The following is a 20,579-nucleotide window of genomic DNA, read 5'->3' as shown; positions in this document are numbered from 1 at the left end:
GAAAAATTTAAAAATTCCGATTACTTTTACTGTTACCCAAAAATTTCTGATATGCCATTGTAAACGTCTCTCAAGGACCTTTCAGCTCACCAAATATTGACCTCAGGACAAAAATTTTGAGAAACGGAATCTTAGAATCAATTAAAATTTAATTTTAGTCGGGAACATCGACACCTTATTTTTCCTCCCTAATGTATTGAAAATTATAAAATATCGCTTGTTACATATATCCTTTGTGAAAATCGTGTACGTTTTCAAAATATAATTTTGTTACAGAGAACGAATATCGATTTCGTAATGATTCCGAAAGTAATTGGTCTCACATAACCATATAAAAACTTTAAAAAATGTTAGTCGACTTAAGCCGCCTGTTTCGGCGGCGTCTCAAGCAACTGAAGATTGTTCGGCGGCGACTAAGCGCCGACTCGAAGCCGGTCGACTTCGCCCTCTGTCTTCAACTGGTACTTTTTAAGTTTTCTGGGTAAGAAAAATGTGTAAAAAAAGAAATTTCCGCATGCTAAATATTTTTTGCATTCAAGAATTAAATTTAATAAAAATTAATTAAATATAACTTCTACAACTTGCAGACGATCCGTCTCCGTAACAACAAAACCTTTGCTAGCAACATGGCCGATTTAGATGATTTCTTTGCCAAGAAAGACAAGAAAAAGTCGAAGAAACCAAAATTTCTTACGGCCGAAGAATTGGTAAAGAACTTGGAAGAAACAAAGCGCGAAGTAGCAAAAGCGAAAAAACCTGAACCAACAGTAGTAGCGCCAGCCGTAACAACTGTCGGCGAGACTGTTGAGGATAAACCAAAAGAACAAGTGAGTAATGTATGATGCAGTGGTTTTGTTTTGTTTGTAATTGAAAAAAAAAAAAAAATGAAAGAAAGATTTAGTGCTACAATGAAAACAAAGACACGCTGGCAAAATAAAAAAGAAATTATTCAATAATATTTTATGCATTCCGGTTTTTTCAATTTTTCAGCAGGTTGAGGATGAATGGAAAGAAATTGAGGAGGAACAGCGCAAAGATTATTCCGGTCTTAAAATTGGCCAATTGACCTTAAACGATGATGAAGAAGAGACTGACTCCGAAGGTCAAGAAGACGATGGCGAAAGTGATGGCAATCAAAATAATGAATCTTCAAAGCGTAGCGGTGGTGGGCCATGGAAGAAGGTCATACCTGCCGAGGAGGTAACACAAATACCTATGGAAATGCCTAAGCCAGTTTCGAAAGTTTATGTGTCGCCAGCTTTAAGAGCAGCTGTAAGTATAACGAAATATTTCAATGAAATGTTTATTTACTAAATTAGTTGTGAGATTTTGTTATAAATAGACTCAAGGTCAAAGCATTTTAACGATTTCCTCCCTAGGATGTATACCAAACGTTTTATAAAGATTTATCTCTTTTAGTCACTGTTGTTAAACAGGTAGCAAAATAATCAGGTATCGTAAAAGGAGTCCGAGAGGTAGTCAATCGTTAGAAAATAGTTAGTTAATCCAACGGAACTAATCTAATGAAAAGTCATTTATTAGTTTGTAATAGTTTTGAAGATATACAGGACTTGCTTGTAGAAATATTCCGAATTTCTTTTGAGAATTCAATAAATAACATTCTTTAACAACTAAACCATCATAAATAATATCGCAACTTTATTCATCTCTTTACAGCAACAAGGTTTAGGTCCCGGCTTGAAACCTAAACTACGCAATAAGGCTGCCCCTGATATTACCAATGCCGATTTCTTCCCCACCTTGGGTGCTGCTCGTCCCGAAGAGCAACGGAAAAAGAAAAATGAACCTGCATTTGAAGAAGTTCGCCATGGCATGCGTGTGCAAAGAGTTAAGGAACAAACTGTAGCCCCAAGTGCTGCCACTAATCGTTTCCAATCGCTGGACGAAACTGAAAGCTAGACCTTTTAAATAAACATAATCATTCTTAAACAAAATAAAACAAACAAAATAAAGAGTGGCCGGCCGGGTGTTAATTAATAATAATAATAAAAAAAGAGCAGTCATTAACATTTGGCAAAGACTCCAACGTTTAAACTCGTTTAAACTTCTTAACAGATATATTTTCTTATTCTGCAAATATCTATTACAAAAAACAACAAGAAACATACACTCACACATTTCCTCCTCTTCCTGTTGGCGTAAGCCTTAAACTGCCCCTGCCAATAGCGAAGAGGAGGTAGTGTTATGTAATATGAAATTTTCTTTAAAAACATCCTTTTTTTACAAAAAATCAAACTACTATGGTTTATTTTAATTTATGCATTTTTATATAAATACCTTCATAAATATTTTTTAATTATTTAAAACAATTGTCCTTCCCCTTTTGTTCCGCCCTCAAGTAAAAAAACTATGTTTTTATTTTTATAAAAACCTTATATTGTTTTATTTTCTGCTAAAATTTAAAACATTTTTTCTTTTGCAAATTATGTTGATTGATTTTAAAAAAAGCTAAATAACAGTTTTTCTTTGTTAAACATCTTTTTTTTTTCTCACCGTGTAAACATGAATACAAAAAGCCCGCTTTTTTAAAAAAACTATTATAACTATTTCTTATTTGTATTATTTTAAAAAATGATGGAATAACATAAATGAAAAAAACGGGTAAATAAATGGAAACGTAAAAAGAAAACAAGCAACATATTAAGCAAAAAATACTAAACAAATAGTAACAAAAGTTGTTTAAATGTAAACAAAAATGTTTAATAAACATTGATTTAATGGAATTGCAATTTTTTTTTACTTAATCAACGAGAATAACAATTTCATAGAGTTCAGGGTTTAGGCGGAGCTTCTTCATCTTCATACATGTCATCTTTGCAGCTGTCCAAATAACTGTAACATTTTTAAAATAGGATTTTAATTATTTTGTTTTTGATTTAAGAAAGTGATGAGATAATTTAGAATTTTCGGTATTGATATTTTATAGTGTCCGTCCAATGGTTAAGAATCGATTACGAATTTCTTAATAATATACATAAACTGATCTATAGTCTAAACTATAGATTGATCTATAGTGTAGACTATAGACTGATCTATAGTGTAGACTATAGACTGATCTATAGTGTAGACTATAGATTGATCTATAGTGTAGACTATAGACTGATCTATAGTGTAGACTATAGACTGATCTATAGTGTAGACTATAGACTGATCTATAGTATAGTAATATAGACTATATAGTATTCACTGTTGGCTACAGACTAACCTATAGTAAGACTATAGACTAATCTATAGTATAGACTATTGACTGATCTATTTAGTATATAGACTGACCTATAGTATAGACTGATCTATAGCATAGACTACAGACTCATTTATAGTAGTATAGAGTGGTCTAAAGTATAGACTATAGAATAGTCTATGGACTAGTCTACAGTCTAAACTGTAGACTGATCTTAAGTCGAGTCTATACACCGTCCTATATAGTTTGGAGTCTAAACTTTTCTATATCCTGAACTATAAACTGATCTATTGTCTAGACTGACCAATTGTATAGACTATGGGCTGATATATAGTATAGACTATAGACTGATCTATAGTAGAGTATAGACTGATCTATAGTATAGACTACAGACTGATCTATTGTATAGACTATAGACTGATCTATAATGTAGACTATAGACTGATCTATAGTATAGGCTATTGACTGATCTATAGTATTCACTAACCTATAGTTAGACTATAGACTAATCTATAGTAAAGACTTTTGACTGATCTATATATAATATATAGTATAGTATAGACTGATCTATAGCATAGTCTACAGACTGATTTATAGTATAAACTATAGAATGATCTAGTATAGACTATAGACTAATCTATAGTATAGACTATTGACTGATCTATAGCATAGACTACAGACTCATTTATAGTAGTATAGAGTGATCTAAAGTATAGACTATAGAATAGTCTATGGACTAGTCTACAGTCTAAACTGTAGACTGATCTTTAGTCGAGTCTATATACCGTCCTTTATAGTTTGGAGTCTAAACTTTTGTATATCCTGAAATATAGACTGATGTATTGTCTAGACTGACCAATTGTATAGACTATGGGCTGATATATAGTACAGACTATGGACTGATCTATAGTAGAGTATAGACTGATCTATAGTGTAGACTACAGACTGATCTATTGTATAGACTATAGACTGATCTATTGTATAGACTACAGACTGATCTATAGTATAGACTATAGAATAGTCTATGAACTACTCTACAGTTTAAACTGTAGACTGATCTATAGTCGAGGCTAAACACCGTCCTATATAGTATAGAGTCTAAAATTTTCTATATCCTAAAGGCAAAACTTCTTTAAGGAAGGTCTTTTCTTAAAAAAAAATTCCATTTTCTTAACAAAAATGAAGACTTCCTAAAGAAAACAGCATTTTCTTAGGTAAATTGAATTCTAAACGAAAATGTGGTCTGCCTAAGAAATACATAAATCTTCTCGCAACTATGGAAATGAAGTATGATTTTAAATAAGTATATAATTGTATGAATATCTTTGCACAATAAAGCACCTGTTGTCATCGGGTGATTGCTGCACAATAATTTTCATACTTTTAATATGACATATCATCACTAGCTTTAATATTCATATCACGTTCAGACCTTTCTCTATATGGCTGCTCTTTGGTATTGTGATATGCTGTTAAATAATCTTTCTGCAAAAGTTTTTCGGGAAAGTTGCGAATCAAATACAACCAACATTGTACCTGCCTTAAAAGAAAGAAACATTAAAAGTTAGCACAAAAACTATCACCACTAAATGTAAACTCAACCAAACTCACTCATTATTATTCAACGTTATAGTTTGTATTTCCCGATCATAGTACACGGGATAATCTTCTAAAATATCTAAATTTGCGAACATTTTCTCATCGACCTCGTAAATTTCTCCTTTAATATTGTGACCATGGCCACGTTTATCCAATAGGAAGGGTATATTGTAACGGGTACCAATAACGAGGGGAAATCTTTCCACTGTTGTACCTTCACCCACAAAACGTGCAAAACCATTTTCATTACGCGTCAACCAATGATGATTGGGTTCACCACGTTTGAGTGTTCCATAGACGAAAACTTTTAGTAATTCTGCAGATAATTTAGGCATTCTTGCGTTATTTTAGTTGAATAACTGAATTAAGATTATTTATCAATTACTTTAACCCTATTAACTAAATTATTATTGTTTATCATCACAGTAGTTGTGTTGTCAGTAGTAGTTGTTATCAAGACAAAACAAAATAATGATACAGTAAAACAAGGTTATAATGAATTATTGGATATTAGGGAGAATATTTTAGTGAAACTAAACTTCAAAAACATTGGTTTAAAAAACTTCCTCGAGGTCAAAATTTTTACAATATTTATTTCGAAAGTAATTTTCTTTCTTAAAAGTTGGTTTATGAGAAATTTATATATTAGGGGAGTGCAATTTGCATAAAAAAATCTTAAAAGTAATTTGGAGGAGGCAGCTCTACTAGATCCAGCAGTTTTCAAGCTTAATACTAAAAACATTTCAAAAAGATTGATGTTCGTTTTAGTTTGATTTTACTGTCTATTAATTTGTATAAAAAATGTAGTGTTCTACATGAAACACAAAAAGTCGACTTACGACAGCTTCCTGATAAAAAGGTCGACTCTTAAAATTCGTTTTTCAATATCGTCTTTGCGCAAATGTATCTTTTTATTTAGAAAACTTTTTAAACTTTTATAAAAAATTTTTAAAAACTTCTTATTTTTATAGAAAATTTTCAAAATCGTCTTTTTACGATATTTCTGAATTTTTGATAAAAAAATATATATTTTACGGAAATCCGTTGAACATTTATAATTTTCGAAAAATTGTCTTTTGATAAAATTTTTTGATAAAATCTTATTTTTTGTGAAAAATTCTCTTTTAATATAAAAATTTTCAAAAATACTCTTTTTATAAGGTAAACTTCCAGATTTATGGAAAATTTCCAAAAATTATCTTTTTATATGTGAATTTCTTTTCCCTGAAAATAAGTGAATTTTGTTTATTTCCAAACCCTGTCATGTTATTAACAGCTATGTTTGCAAAAATGTTAACTCCATGGTTTTAAAATTCTGTTAATTTTTCTTTGTGTATGAAATTTCTAAAAATGTTTATCATTTTGTTTCATTATTAATCCTTCGCAGTTAACGGCACTACCAACTCCAACATTATATTTTAATTAAAATAAATAAATAATTAAAAATGATAAATATATTATTTTCCCGTATTTGTGTACTTACCTGTGGCACTTTGTATCCCGGTTATATTTCATTTAAAACGGTGCGCGCCAAAATTGTCGAGGACTATGTAAAATGGATGATGTATTGGATTGTTTTTGCCATTTTTACCACAGCCGAAAATTTTACGGATATATTTTTAACTTGGTTTCCATTTTATTATGAAATTAAAGTTGTTTTAATACTCTGGTTATTGCCCACTATGGGCAATGGCAGTTCATTTATATATAAAAGTTGTATACATCCTTTGCTCAAGAAACATGAGACACGTGTTGATCATCATTTGGAACAAGTTAGAGAAAAAGGTCAGGATTTGATTTTGCACTATATGCGAGAAGCTGTGCTGTGTATTGGCAGAGCAGTAATGAGTGTTATTAATAAAAACTTTCCCAACGGTATATTGGGTTTGTTGGCCAATAATAATCCTTATACAACTGGCAGATCTATACCGGCTGCTAGTAATATTGTTATAGAAGAGGAAATTGTGCCACATATTGTAAAGAAAACTACCACAGGACGTAAAACTGCGAATAAAGCTTCCACTAACCATAATGAAACGGAAGAGCCTCATACCTCACGTGGTCGTAGTCGCAAAGCACGCCAATCTAAGCCTGACATTGATTACAATTTAAATGAAAGTTAAGTGTGGCAGCACAAAGAATTGTTTTAAGATTTTATACCTATTTCTGATAATTTTCTTTAGATGTAATTATTACTTTTTTTGTATTCCAACTATTTATTAGAAATTGTAGTCCTATTTGGTTTTTTATATGTTTTTATTGTATTAATTTAAAATAAATTGTAATTTTATGTGTTTTTACGCCTCCACTGCTGTTTTATTTCTATGATATTCCGGTAGGGTAGTCCATATATAGCCACCTGGTTTGGTGTCATATTCCATACTATCTGGCAGTGGATAGGGGGTAGAGCGGTCCAAATAATAGTTGCTAGGAGCATGCATAACAAATTCCAAGCAGGATAATTTACGAGACAATTCTTCGTCAGGTCCTAAAATGACATGACATACATACATGTTAGTTTAAAAACATTAACATTTACCTTCTTACTTGCCTATTAAATATGTAGCAGCATCAAAACCTTCCTTGGGATCGGGACTTTCTTGAGTGGGTATGAGCCAAGTAAGAAACGCCGACTTTTCGCAATAGTTATCTATTAACAAACCTCTTATTTGGGCATAATACACATTATCCTCGTTATCCACTAATGACACTATATCACCCACTTGTAAATATGAACCCTAAAATCATAAACACACATTTCTTAGTGCCTTTCTATTACTTACAAACCAAAATTTATAAAAACCTTATGAAATATACTCTCCACTGAGTGGGTAGTGGCCTGTGCTAATGGCGTCTTAAAGGGTATCCTCTTGAATAAACTTCTTCGATTACGTCCTTTTGTTTGTTGTTTTCCACTGCTGCTTGTGGTCGTTTTCTCTCCATTCCCATTTGTTGTGTTACCATGATTGGCACTTATTTTCGTCTTAAAGCGTGTAGCTCTGGTACTTTTTCTCAAGCGTGCTCCCCGTTCCTCCGCTAAGGTGCTGGTGATTTCTTTTTTATCTGTTTTCACCTCTTCTTTGGTGTCTTTATCTTTGTTACCCTTTGTTTTCTTATCCTCAGTGACTTCCTGGGATTTAACATTTTCACCATCCTTAGCTTCTTGTAGTTCAAAGCAGGCCTGACATATTTGACCATTTTCCACTGAACGCCACAGCAAGGATTCTGTTTTTTTACACTCTATACAAGTTGGTGTAGCTTTTGGAGGCATTTTTCGTTAAGTTTTATATTAATAAAATTAAGTTTTTATAAAAAAAATCTATATAGTTTCTCCACAACAAGAAAGTTTGTTTTTATTATGAAAGCTTCTTCTTCTACAGAGACATAAATTCATAGCGAACTGATAACACTAGCAGGGTCCATAACTAAAAGTTATAAAATATATATAATTTTGTTATTGAAAATAACATATTTGTTTATTGAAAAAGTATTTAAGTGTAAATATTGAAAATATTGATTGATTTGGCCTTTTTGTGAGATCTAGAAGATTAAAAAATGTAAGTAATAATGTTAATTAATTATTTATTTGTCTCTAAAAAACGTCTTTCTTTTTAAGAAAGAGGAGGCATCATGATGATCTCCTGGAAGAATGCCCACAAGAGAGTGGCAATTGCATACTACCCTAGTCACCTAGGCTAGTGGTGGTCGGTCGGCTAGTGGCGACATGGTATATTATCACCTAAAGGCAATGGACCACCGCTGATTGCCGTTTCCAGGGGTTACCACAAGGATACATACTTATTATTATACCATTGATCTCAGCAGAATCACTACCATACACCCATAATAGAGCGCGATGTCTGTCTGGTGTGCCTTTCAGTGAAGCTCTTGTTGTCTCCAAACACTATGGTAGCCGAATATTTACAAGAAACAATTGTTAAGCCGCCTATTTTACAATTGTATAGCTTTGTAGAGAATGTCTTCCCGGACCTAGAGAATATAAACTGGCTAGGTTGTCATCTTATATATGTATGTAGATGTTGTTTGGGCAAAATATTGGTACTAACCATTGTGGGGGCTTTATGTCGACTTTAGATCCCTTATAATTGTCACACTATACCCAATAAGCATTCTTGCTGGAATAAAAGTTTAAAACAAGTTTAATTCCAGCCAAACACTCAAATTTCAAGTGTTGAAATACACTTTCATTACACTTTAATTCAATAGCTTTCTCCAGTGAAAAGGAAACTTGAATTCAGGTCGAACATTACAATGTTTTTACAGTATAATTCAAGGCACGAAATCTATATATATAAAATTCTTACGTTACTGACTGACTGATTCATCATCGCACAGCCTAAACGGTTGAAGCTAAAGTGCTGAAATTTGGTCAGGAGGTTGGTCTCCCACCAAATAGATCCACAAAGACGGGATTTTTGGAAATTCGAATGTTAAGGGGCTAAACAGTTTAAAGCTTATCGTCGTACATTTAAAAAAAAGTTGTTGTTCAGTTCTAGTTCAGTTCTGGTTCAGTTCTAGTTCAGTTCTAGTTCAGTTCTAGTTCAGTTCTAGTTCAGTTCTAGTTCAGTTCTAGTTCAGTTCTAGTTCTAGTTCAGTTGCAGTTCAGTTCTAGTTCAGTTCTAGTTCAGTTCTAGTTCAGTTCTAGTTCAGTTCTGGTTCAGTTCTAGTTCAGTTCTAGTTCAGTTCTAGTTCAGTTCTAGTTCAGTTCTAGTTCAGTTCTAGTTCAGTTCTAGTTCAGTTCTAGTTCAGTTCTAGTTCAGTTCTAGTTCTGTTCTAGTTCAGTTCTAGTTCAGTTCTAGTTCTAGTTCAGTTGCAGTTCAGTTCTAGTTCAGTTCTAGTTCAGTTCTAGTTCAGTTCTAGTTCAGTTCTAGTTCAGTTCTAGTTCAGTTCTAGTTCAGTTCTAGTTCAGTTCTAGTTCAGTTCTAGTTCAGTTCTAGTTCAGTTCTAGTTCAGTTGTAGTTCAGTACTAATTCAGTTCTAGTTCAATTCTAGTTCAGTTCTAGTTCATTTTAAGTCTAGTCCTAAATCAGTTCTAGTTCATTTCTTATTCAGTTCTAGTGCAGTTTTAATACAGTTCTAGTTCAGTTTTAGTTGGCCCCAATTTGAAATAACTTTTCCTTTTAAATAAACACAACAATTTATATTTTCAATTATTATAATTAAATTTTTATTTTTAATAACTTTTTATTTAGTATGTATATTATTATTGAATTTGTTCTTCTTTTATATCATTTTTATTAAATTTATATTTTTGTTTGAGTGATATCTAAGCCAAGTGAAATAACATTAGAGTTAAGCAATTTAACAAATTTATATGTTTGTTTTTGGTAATTTATATATAATTTAAAAAAACATTCAATGTTTCAATAGCATTTAATATTTTATAAAAAAATGAAAAATAAAATTAAAAAATAAAATTAAAATAAACATTAAAAACTTAAAATAACTAATTAAAATAAAAATTAATAAATATGTAATAAAGTATAAGTAAGTTTGCTTATAAAAAAAAACATAAAACAATTAATTGCTTTATTAGTTAAGCTCAATATTTGTTGAAAAGAATACTTGTGTTTTTGATTAAATCAAACTTAAATTAAAAAATAAAATTCAAAGATCAGAGCATAAAACTTACAAATAATAAGGAAAATTATTACTTAATTATTAAGTTATGAGTAGTACAACATCTAATATGATGACCTGTTTTGTAATATTTTTGTTTTTAATTCTACGGTCCAAATATTAACAATAAAATAGACATTTACTGGGCATCAACTATAAATGGATGCCTGAGTTTTTTTTTTGTTTTGTTTAATGATAAAAAAAATGTATGTAGTATTTGCTGTTAATAGCAAGATAATGATGTTAAAACAAACTTTTCCAAAATACTAGTTTAGACCTGATTAGATTTCCATTTCTTTTTGTTTTTCTTTGTTTGTTGCTTGTAATACTAAAAATGATTTGGGTTTTTTTTTTGATGTTAGTTGGTGAAACTGTTTAAAATTTTTGGGAAATTATTCAATATCATGGAAACGCAAGATAGCACGTCCAGGTATTTCAGAACTACACAATTTCTGTATAACTTCGGCAGCCTGTTCACAGGGAAATACCGAATGTGGTGGTGGTTCAATTTTCTTATCCGCTACTATCTCGACCAATGTACGCAATTGTTCAACCGAACCACTAGAAATGGGTATGATTTGTTGATTGTTCTCAATGGAGAGTCTGGAAAATTTGGGCATTAATTTCTCAGCCACATCCTCGCTAATGAGCACAACGCCGCCCTTATTGAGACAATGCATGGAACGATGAAGACTGCGTGAAGTGGTGCCAAAATCAATGACAATATCGACGGGACCACCGCACAGATCTTTAGTACGTTCAATCAACTGAGGTTCATACAAGCATTCATTCCATTGTACAACACTGACACTGTAAGAGAAGAAAGAAAAGTTTGATTAGTTCTAGTTTTATGGGAGTTTTAGTTCTAGTTCAGTTTTGGTTCAGTTATAGTTCTAGTTCGGTTCTAGTTCAGTTCTAGTTCAGTTCTTGTTCAGTTCTAGTTCAGTTGAGTTCTAGTTCAGTTCTGGTTCAGTTCTAGTTCAGTTCTAGTTCAGTTCTAGTTCAGTTCTAGTTCAGTTCTAGTTCAGTTCTAGTTCAGTTCTAGTTCAGTTCTAGTTCAGTTCTAGTTCAGTTCTAGTTAAGTTCTAGTTCAGTTCTAGTTCAGTTCTAGTTCAGTTCTAGTTCAGTTCTAGTTCAGTTCTTCTAGTTCAGTTCTAGTTCAGTTCTAGTTCAGTTCTAGTTCAGTTCTAGTTCAGTTCTAGTTCAGTTCTAGTTCAGTTCTAGTTCAGTCAGTTCAGTTCTAGTTCAGTTCTAGTCAGTTCTCTCGTTCAGTTCTATTTCATTCTCTATTGCAGTTCTATTTCAGTTCTAGTTCAGTTCTAGTTCAGTTCTAGTTCAGTTCTAGTTCAGTTTTAGTTCAGTTCTAGTTTCAGTTCTAGTTCAGTTCTAGTTCAGTTCTAGTTCAGTTCTAGTTCAGTTCTAGTTCAGTTCTAGTCAGTTCTAGTTCAGTTCTAGTTCAGTTCTAGTTCAGTTCTAGTTCAGTTCTAGTTCAGTTCTAGTTCAGTTCTAGTTCAGTTCTAGTTCAGTTCTAGTTCAGTCTAGTTCAGTTCTAGTTCAGTTCTAGTTCAGTTCTTAGTTCAGTTTCTAGTTCAGTTCTAGTTCAGTTCTAGTTCAGTTCTAGTTCAGTTCTAGTTCAGTTTCTAGTTCAGTTCTAGTTCAGTTCTAGTTCAGTTCTAGTTCAGTTCTAGTTCAGTTCTAGTTCAGTTCTAGTTCAGTTCTAGTTCAGTTCTAGTTCAGTTCTAGTTCAGTTCTAGTTCAGTTCTAGTTCAGTTCTAGTTCAGTTCTAGTTCAGTTCTAGTTCAGTTCTAGTTCAGTTCTAGTTCAGTTCTAGTTCAGTTCTAGTTCAGTTCTAGTTCAGTTCTAGTTCAGTTCTAGTTCAGTTCTAGTTCAGTTCTAGTTCTGTTCTAGTTCTGTTCTAGTTCTGTTCTAGTCTGTTCTAGTTCCGTTGTAGTTCCGTTGTAGTTCCGTTGCAGATCAGTTCTAGTTTAAAACTATTAAAACTTACTTCTTAATTTCTGTTGCTAAACGGAAGCCCTCATCTCTGAGACTGGCAACTGTTAGTTCAATTGAACTATCCACTCCTGTATTTGCGAAATGATAGGCGGCAAGACGTACAGCCCACAATGCCAGACCGCCAGTGCCAACTATTAAAATTTTACATTTTTTATTCGGATCATCGGCACTCTTGTTTTTCAAAGTCTGTGTTACAACTTCGTGAGCCTTGAAGACAGCATTCATGGCCAAGAGAGCACCAGTGGGCAACATGGCTGCTACCGGCATGGGTAAACCATCAGGAATGGGTACAACATATTTCAATTCTGGTACAGCCATCAATTCAGCATAACCAGTAGGTGCCTCCTCAAAGGGATAAACAATGACGCGCTGTCCGATCTTCAAACCCATATTATTCTTATCTGTCACCTCACTGCCCAACGACTCAATAACACCGGCCACTTCGTAGCCGGGGAAAAATGAACCCTCACGTACACCAGCATGTGCTGGTGATGAGCTGGCGGGCGGTGGACAATAATCACTCAAATCCGAAGATACCGATGACATGCTGGTTATGGAGGCCGAACGATCACGACGTCTATAGCAGGCACCGGCACATACAATTTTAATGCGAGCACCGCATGGTGGTGTATCTTCAATGGGTACGAAAAAGTTGAAAACACAATTTTTCACCTGTGGTCCAGGCGATTCAATTGACACTTGACGGCAGAGTTTATTCATGTTGAAGTGTTTGTAGCAGTTTTCAGTGGGCGAGCAAGAAGAGATAGGACTATCAGAACCGCTAAACGATGCAACGGGTATAGGAGCTGAAGCTCTGTAAAAAGAGGGGAAAAAAGGAAAACATTAGGGAAGTTGTCTAAAGTTTAATTTAAAAAAAAAAAGAGATTGAAAATTATATTTTTGGTTAAAATATTCCTTTTTGGAGATACAATCTAAGAAAATCTGTTATATTTTTACACTTTGTTTTATAAGGAAGCTAATTCTTTCTGTTTAACCTTCAATTCACTTTGAAAATATTTTGAATTAAGTAATTAAATTAAATATCTTCTGGCACAACATAATTTTTATTTAAAAATAAAGTTTTTTTTTTGTATTATAAAACTTTAATAATTAAAAAGTTTTAATTGAATTATGAAAAACTATAAAAATTTCAATTAAACCGATAAATAGTTGTAAAGTTTTCAATAAAGTTATTGAATTCGTTTGAGATTTCGAGCATTTCTAATATTCTCATTAAAAATTAATTTCATTTTTAAAATAGTTTAAAAATAGTATTCATTTTTTTATTCCAAACTTTCTTGAAAAGTTTTGTAATTTTATAGCTCACTTGGGTTAAAAGAAAATTCCGTTAAACTATTTCGTTTGAATTTGTGGCCACTACTTTTCGATCTACCCCATAGAACCAATTGTATTGAGATAAATATTTTCGTTTAGTTGTTTATTTTATTATTATTTTTATTTTAATTTCATTAGATAATTGTTGCTGTATGTTGAAATCACCTTGAAGATTGTGGGTACAAATTTGTTTAAAAAAAAAAATCTAATTATTTATTTTATTTTTTTTTTTTTTTTCAAATTTTTAACAAATATTTGTACACCTTAGAACAACATGTACTCTCTAGATAAATGGGTGCGAGTGAGTATTTGAAACTCAAATAAATTTCTATGCTTTTTCAAAATTCAAGTATTTGTTTATCGAAAAAATTAGTAATAAATATTTTTAAAACCATTTCGTTCCTGATTGTCTAGTTAATTTATCAAGTGTTGTAGTTAAAGCAATTGTTATTGTACTTATCGTAAATTTGTAAATAAATGACGTAATTTGTTTATAAATTTATTTAGTTTAACGCACATGTTTCTTATTACAACTTTACTTTTTTTTTAAACATTAAAACAATTGCTGTTTAGAATTTTTTATTAGATCAAACCAGAAGAATAATTTTTAATAAAATCTATAAACAAATGAATTCATTTAATTGTCTAGAAAATGAAAGGAATTATTTGATTTATTATTTTATTGCTGATTTAATATTTATAAAGTTTTAATATAAAAAAAGTTAATTTTATTTGTCTACCATTTTAGAATGTTAAATAAGAATACTAAAAAGTGGTTAGACTTTGTAACAGCTACCACTGAACAGCTGTTAATTGTTTTTAATTAATTGAGGAATTAATTACTTTGTTTATTTTTCAATAAGCTAATGCTGCTTTTAAGTTAAGTACAGGTCATTTACAAAGTACTTTTATTTGGGGAAAAAGTCCATAGTTACGTTTTAGTTCAATTTTAGCTGAGTTCTGGTTTAGTTCTAGTTCAGTTCTAGTTCAGTTTTAGTTCAGTTCTAGTTCAGTTCTAGTTCAGTTCTAGTTCAGTTCTAGTTCAGTTCTAGTTCAGTTCTAGTTCAGTTCTAGTTCTGTTCTAGTTCAGTTCTAGTTCAGTTCTAGTTCAGTTCTAGTTCAGATCTAGTTCAATTCTAGTTCAGTTCTAGTTCAGTTCTAATTCAGTTCCAGTTCAGTTCCAGTTCAGTTCTAGTTCAGTTCTAGTTCAGTTCTAGTTCAGTTCTAGTTCAGTTCTAATTCAGTTCTAGTTCAGTTCTAGTTCTAGTTCAGTTCTAGTTCAGTTCTAGTTCAGTTCTAGTTCAGTTCTAGTTCAGTTCTAGTTCTAGTTCTAGTTCAGTTCTAGTTCAGTTCTAGTTCAGATCTAGTTCAATTCTAGTTCAGTTCTAGTTCAGTTCTAATTCAGTTCCAGTTCAGTTCCAGTTCAGTTCTAGTTCAGTTCTAGTTCAGTTCTAGTTCAGTTCTAGTTCAGTTCTAGTTCAGTTCTAATTCAGTTCTAATTCAGTTCTAGTTCAGTTCTAGTTCTAGTTCTAGTTCTAGTTCAGTTCTAGTTCAGTTCTAGTTTAGTTCTAGTTCAGTTCTAGTTCAGATCTAGTTCAGATCTAGTTCAGTTCTACTTCAGTTCTAGTTCAGTCTGTTCAGTTCTAGTTCAGTTCTAGTTCAGTTCTAGTTCAGTTCTAGTTCAGTTCTAGTTCAGTTCTAGTTCAGTTCTAGTTCAGTTCTAGTTCAGTTCTAGTTCAGTTCTAGTTCAGTTCTAGTTCAGTTTAGTTCAGTTCTAGTTCAGTTCTAGTTCAGTTCTAGTTCAGTTCTAGTTCAGTTCTAGTTCAGTTCTAGTTCAGTTCTAGTTCAGTTCTAGTTCAGTTCTAGTTCAGTTCTAGTCAGTTCTAGTTCAGTTCTAGTTCAGTTCTAGTTCAGTTCCAGTTCAATTCTAGTTCAGTTCTAGTTCAGTTCCAGTTCAGTTCTAGTTCGGTACTTTTTCAGTTCTATTTCAGTTTTAGTTCTAGTTCAATTTTAGTTCTTGTTCAGTTCAGTTCTAGTTCAGCCTTTAGGCTTTGGCTCAGATTATGGACTAGTCTACTGTAATATAATCCTTGGACTATTCTATGAACTTTATTTCCCCTAAAAAATGAAATATTTTCAGCTAATTAAAAGTGATGCCAAGTTTTTAGCACAAAATTAAATTCTTATAAATTTAAGATTTTAAAAGTTTTATTATTCCTTTGTTTTATAAAGCCCGAGGACAATTTATTGAAACCTTTGTTTTAAAAAGTTTAAAAATAACAAATTAATTTGTTAATAACAATTTCATCAGAATTTTTGTTTGAGTATTTATTAAAATGTTTTGTCCAAAGATTACATCAGTTTTGAATTCTTTGTTACAAATGTTTGAAGCTTTAGCAGTAATTGGTTTAATTATTAAAATTTTCTTGAAAATCTTTTCAATTCTACGAATTCATGCAGTGAAATATGTCATTTATTATTTGTCATTATCAGTATTGAAATCAAATCGTTTTACAGAACCAATTTTTAAATGTTTTACTTTGAAATTGTCCACTGTTTTATGTATATTAACAAGATTGGGATCAATTCGTTATACAATTCTGATTTTGGGTCCAGTTCATTAAGTTTCTAAGTTTTTAATTAACAGTTTTATTTAAATTTTCAATCTTTTTTTTTTTTTAAATTCACAAGAAGTTTTCATCACATTTTTTTATTTCATTGAAATATTTTTTTAAAAACCATTTAATTTACTCGTACCGTAAAAGTTATATTATTTTTTGGTATATATTTAGAAAATGTAAACCACTCGTTCGACTTGACTCGCGTTACTGAACTAATTTCAAGAAAATTACTTTATTGCTGCCAATTCAAGGCAACAGACAACTTAAAAAATGAAACTTTGACAGTACACCATTTCTAATTTCCATTTATTATATCTGAAATTCATTCTATAAAACTAAAAGAAGTAAATCTTGGAAAAGACGTACATTTTTTAAATGTATGGGAGTCATTTACTTTTTATTGCGGCAGTATTGTGATAAAGTTTTCAATTTGTTTATTTTTTTCTGAAATTTTTCTTTAGTTTTTATTTTTCGTTTCATATAGCAAATGGTGTATAGTCCACTTTAGTCTTAATTTTACACTAAAGAAATAAATTACATACAACAATTATTTGGCAATTGTTTAAAATAACAAATAACAATTATTTCAAGTTTTTTTTTTTCGCTCTTTTTTTAGCTGTTGCTTTTTTTCGTTATTTTTTATACAGTCGATGACTATTTAAGTGATCTGACATCATATTTAAGATCATTCTTCATTGCTTTTAATTAATAAATATACATGCATAATCATGAAATACATTACTGATGATCATTTAACAAAATTGTGTTAGACGCTTAAGAGCCATTGGTCTTCTTTTCTTTTAAAGAATTGAAAAAAAAAACAAGATCATTAAAAAAAAACTTAATGTTCTAAAAAGAATTTTAAAGAAATGTTTGGAAAGAGAATAGAATAGAAACTAATTATCCAAATATAATTTTTAAGTATTTTGTGGTCACGAACTGAGCAAATGTTTTAAAAGTGCCAGTCACTGTTAAAGCACTTGATCAGCAATTGAAATTTGAACAATTTTTTGTTTAATTAATAATTTAGTTTTTTTTTTATAGCAAGTATTTAATGTAATTTTAATTTAACTTTTCTCTTTAATTGAGATTTTTTAAAATTTTGAGAATTTTCTTTATAACCTTGCAAACTTGCTAATAATTGCAAAATTACAATAACATTATTTTTAATGTGTGGTTTTTGTGAAGCTAGTGAGAAAGTTAGCACTTTTGCAAGGGCAAAAAACGGTACCTTTTTTATAACAATAACTAAAAAACAATATTTTAATAATTTTCTTTTGAATTTCTATTTTAAAAATACTAACTAAATCTGTAACTTGAATTGTTTTCTTATTTAGTACAATTAAATTTATTTATTTTTAATACTTTGTTTACTTATTTTTTATCAAAATAATATATTGAATGTTTTAATATATTTCTAGGTCTGTAAACATAAATTTTATTTACTCATATAAACCACATATGTACATATTTTATTAAATTAAATATTGTTTTTATCAACAAAACCACATTCTAAATTACAATACATTTTAGTAGAATTTCTATGTCTATTTTAAAATCTATATAAATTTTCCGTAAACAATTTAAACGAATTGGCATATAGACAGATAAAAATACTATACAATATTCATTGAATTGTATGGTAATTTCAATTTTATTGTATTTCTATTTGTAATTGACTAATGGCAATGTTTTAATTTAGAATTTAGATTGTAAACGAAATTTTTCCAATGTAAACAACATTTTACCGCAATGAATTTCTACACCATTTCTTGGCAAGTTTGAGTAATAATAAAAATTTAGAGAGTATTAGTGTATGGAGTAGTGTGTGGACTATTCTGCTGAGAAATGTTTGAACTAGACTAGAGAAGTCTATGGTTTATAGACTACGGACTTTTGCTTTCGCTGTCAAAATGTACGTATAAAGTTCAATATTATAGAATTTGCCATCTCTGAATTCAACTATAGATATATGTAGATATATGTAGATAGATAGATAGATAGATAGATAGATAGATAGATAGATAGATAGATAGATAGATAGCTAGATAGATAGATAGATAGATAGATAGATAGATAGATAGATAGATAGATAGATAGATAGATAGATAGATAGATAGATAGATAGATAGATAGATAGATAGATAGATAGATAGATAGATAGATAGATAGATAGATAGATAGATAGATAGATAGATAGATAGATAGATAGATAGATAGATAGCTAGATAGATAGATAGATAGATAGATAGATAGATAGATAGATAGATAGATAGATAGATAGATAGATAGATAGATAGATAGATAGATAGATAGATAGATAGATAGATAGATAGATAGATAGATAGATAGATAGATAGATAGATAGATAGATAGATAGATAGATAGATAGATAGATAGATAGATAGATAGATAGATAGATAGATAGATAGATAGATAGATAGATAGATAGATAGATAGATAGATAGATAGATAGATAGATAGATAGATAGATAGATAGATAGATAGATAGATAGATAGATAGATAGATAGATAGATAGATAGATAGATAGATAGATAGATAGATAGTAGTAGATAGGTAGATAGATAGATAGATAGATAGATAGATAGATAGATAGATAGATAGATAGATAGATAGATAGATAGATAGATAGATAGATAGATAGATAGATAGATAGATAGATAGATAGATAGGTAGATAGATAGATAGATAGATAGATAGATAGATAGATAGATAGATAGATAGATAGATAATAGATAGATAGCTAAAGAACTTCTTAAGAGTTTTCTACGAATCTGTTCTTTGACACTAATTATATACTAAAAGTAATGAATGTATTTTAGGTATTCTGCATCTTGACATTGTCAAACAAAATTCAATAAAAAAAGAACTAGTTCAAAACTGTTCCTAAGAAGATTATTTGTTCTTTAGATAATAGGTTATGTTACCTTACAACATTTGTTTTCTAAACATTATCACGAATTAATACTAAAGCTATGTACCTATATACGGTTGTTAGATCTTACAACGTTGGCAGTAAAATGTCCAGAAAATGTCTAACAACAGTGTCAAATCTTGTCTTGCAACATTGTCAGTAATGTTGCTTTTTCTGACAACGATGCAAAAGAAAAATTGTAAGTTTACACAATTGTTAGAAATTTTAATGACAACGTTGTAAGATCTGACAACCGTGTATCACAGCTTTAAGAATGATAATGATGAACAAATATTTCAAAATAGAATCACTAAATTTACATTTTCCGGAAAATTTTTAATTCTCAATCTTAATTTTAAAAATCTTTAATAATAACATTCAAAAAATATTCGCTATTAATGTCACTAATATTGCACTAATTTAAAAAATGAATTGTAATACATAAATCATCAAGGAAATGGTGTTAAATATGTATCTATGTGTTTTGCATTTACATATTATTAAGATCAATTTTCCATTCTTGATATTTTTTTTATTTCTATTAATCATTTATTTTAAATAAATTTATTTGTTAATAAATACCTTGGTGGCACAAATTGTTGTGTATAAATATCAACCGGCATTTTGGAGGAAATTCAAATAAATTATAAACTTGAAACTCAATTCACAATTATTTTCACAAAGTTTTGTTTGTTTTTAACAAATTCTAAAATACTTGAAAATTTTCTTTTCTTTTTTTGCAATAAATGTTTTTAGTTTTAAATTTAAACAGTTTTGTAATATTTTGTTTAACTGCTTTTCTTCTTTTAAAGAGAGTTTTTCTTTTCTTTTACAATGTTATTATTTTAACTTGTTTGTTTTGTGTTTTACTCTTAGGAGTTTTCTTTTTGTTTGTAATTTTAGCTTTAATAGTTGTGGAACGACTAAACTTTTATGGTCTTGATCAGCATTATTATATTGGATTCTTAACAAACAATATCTATGTATATATGTAGCTGTGTATATGAATTATTTACGTTTGAGTTAACACTCACTCACTCAAAAACCACAAAAACGAGTATTTTTTGTTGTTTTGTTTACGCATACATATTTATTTATTTACCTACAAACGTGTATCCACAAGGTTGCTTTGAGTAAAATTGAGTGAAATTTTGTTGACCGTATGATCGCGAAAATAAAAACTAAGTAAACAACATGAATTGTTGTAAACATGTGTGTTTTTTTAAAAAGGTC

The 20,579-nt window shown here is 30.2% G+C and overlaps 5 protein-coding genes across 11 annotated transcripts; 2 read left to right on the top strand and 3 right to left on the bottom strand.

Annotated features, from left to right (window-relative positions):
• Positions 1-365: 365 nt before the first annotated feature.
• Positions 366-2,065, top strand: LOC119609935 (protein CDV3 homolog). 4 transcript variants are annotated; one of them, XM_037964984.1, is made up of 4 exons: positions 366-481; positions 588-827; positions 994-1,272; positions 1,678-2,065. In XM_037964984.1, exons 2-4 carry the CDS (start codon positions 627-629, stop codon positions 1,918-1,920), a joined length of 723 nt encoding a protein of 240 aa, XP_037820912.1. In that variant the 5' UTR covers positions 366-481; positions 588-626; the 3' UTR covers positions 1,921-2,065. The 4 variants fall into 4 exon arrangements, with proteins under 4 accessions (XP_037820912.1, XP_037820910.1, XP_037820913.1 ...); XM_037964982.1 differs by having other exon boundaries at positions 367-481; positions 991-1,272; XM_037964985.1 differs by lacking the exon at positions 366-481 and having other exon boundaries at positions 492-827.
• Positions 2,066-2,414: 349 nt separating this feature from the next.
• LOC119609936 (putative gamma-glutamylcyclotransferase CG2811) lies at positions 2,415-5,271 on the bottom strand. Of its 2 annotated transcripts, none has more exons than XM_037964986.1 (3): positions 4,814-5,271; positions 4,635-4,742; positions 2,415-2,853 (listed from the first exon to the last, which is right to left on the bottom strand). In XM_037964986.1, the coding sequence occupies exons 1-3, from the start codon at positions 5,134-5,136 to the stop codon at positions 2,793-2,795; spliced, it is 492 nt and encodes a 163-aa protein (XP_037820914.1). In that variant the 5' UTR covers positions 5,137-5,271; the 3' UTR covers positions 2,415-2,792. The 2 variants fall into 2 exon arrangements, with proteins under 2 accessions (XP_037820914.1, XP_037820915.1); XM_037964987.1 differs by having other exon boundaries at positions 4,544-4,742; positions 4,814-5,270.
• An 858-nt stretch (positions 5,272-6,129) lies between these two features.
• Positions 6,130-7,052, top strand: LOC119609943 (receptor expression-enhancing protein 1-like). Its single transcript, XM_037964994.1, has one exon. It carries the CDS (start codon positions 6,247-6,249, stop codon positions 6,922-6,924), a length of 678 nt encoding a protein of 225 aa, XP_037820922.1. The 5' UTR covers positions 6,130-6,246; the 3' UTR covers positions 6,925-7,052.
• On the bottom strand, positions 7,043-8,188 carry LOC119609942 (GATA zinc finger domain-containing protein 1). The gene is made up of 3 exons (XM_037964993.1): positions 7,605-8,188; positions 7,353-7,539; positions 7,043-7,289 (listed from the first exon to the last, which is right to left on the bottom strand). Exons 1-3 carry the CDS (start codon positions 8,070-8,072, stop codon positions 7,099-7,101), a joined length of 846 nt encoding a protein of 281 aa, XP_037820921.1. The 5' UTR covers positions 8,073-8,188; the 3' UTR covers positions 7,043-7,098.
• Positions 8,189-10,043: 1,855 nt separating this feature from the next.
• LOC119609932 (zinc-type alcohol dehydrogenase-like protein C1773.06c) lies at positions 10,044-20,266 on the bottom strand. Of its 3 annotated transcripts, none has more exons than XM_037964973.1 (3): positions 19,929-20,266; positions 12,447-13,268; positions 10,044-11,251 (listed from the first exon to the last, which is right to left on the bottom strand). In XM_037964973.1, exons 1-3 carry the CDS (start codon positions 19,967-19,969, stop codon positions 10,834-10,836), a joined length of 1,281 nt encoding a protein of 426 aa, XP_037820901.1. In that variant the 5' UTR covers positions 19,970-20,266; the 3' UTR covers positions 10,044-10,833. The 3 variants fall into 3 exon arrangements, with proteins under 3 accessions (XP_037820901.1, XP_037820902.1, XP_037820903.1); XM_037964974.1 differs by lacking the exon at positions 19,929-20,266 and adding an exon at positions 16,547-16,690; XM_037964975.1 differs by lacking the exon at positions 19,929-20,266 and adding an exon at positions 13,782-13,922.
• Between the last annotated feature and the right edge of the window lie 313 nt (positions 20,267-20,579).

This window comes from Lucilia sericata, unplaced genomic scaffold, assembly GCF_015586225.1.
Source record: "Lucilia sericata isolate MDLA Ls3-8-SP2 unplaced genomic scaffold, ASM1558622v1 Contig001087F_arrow, whole genome shotgun sequence".
NCBI classification, from domain to species: Eukaryota; Metazoa; Arthropoda; class Insecta; order Diptera; family Calliphoridae; genus Lucilia; species Lucilia sericata.
Note: the sequence above shows the minus strand (reverse complement) of the source record. Positions and strands in the feature narration are given on the sequence as shown.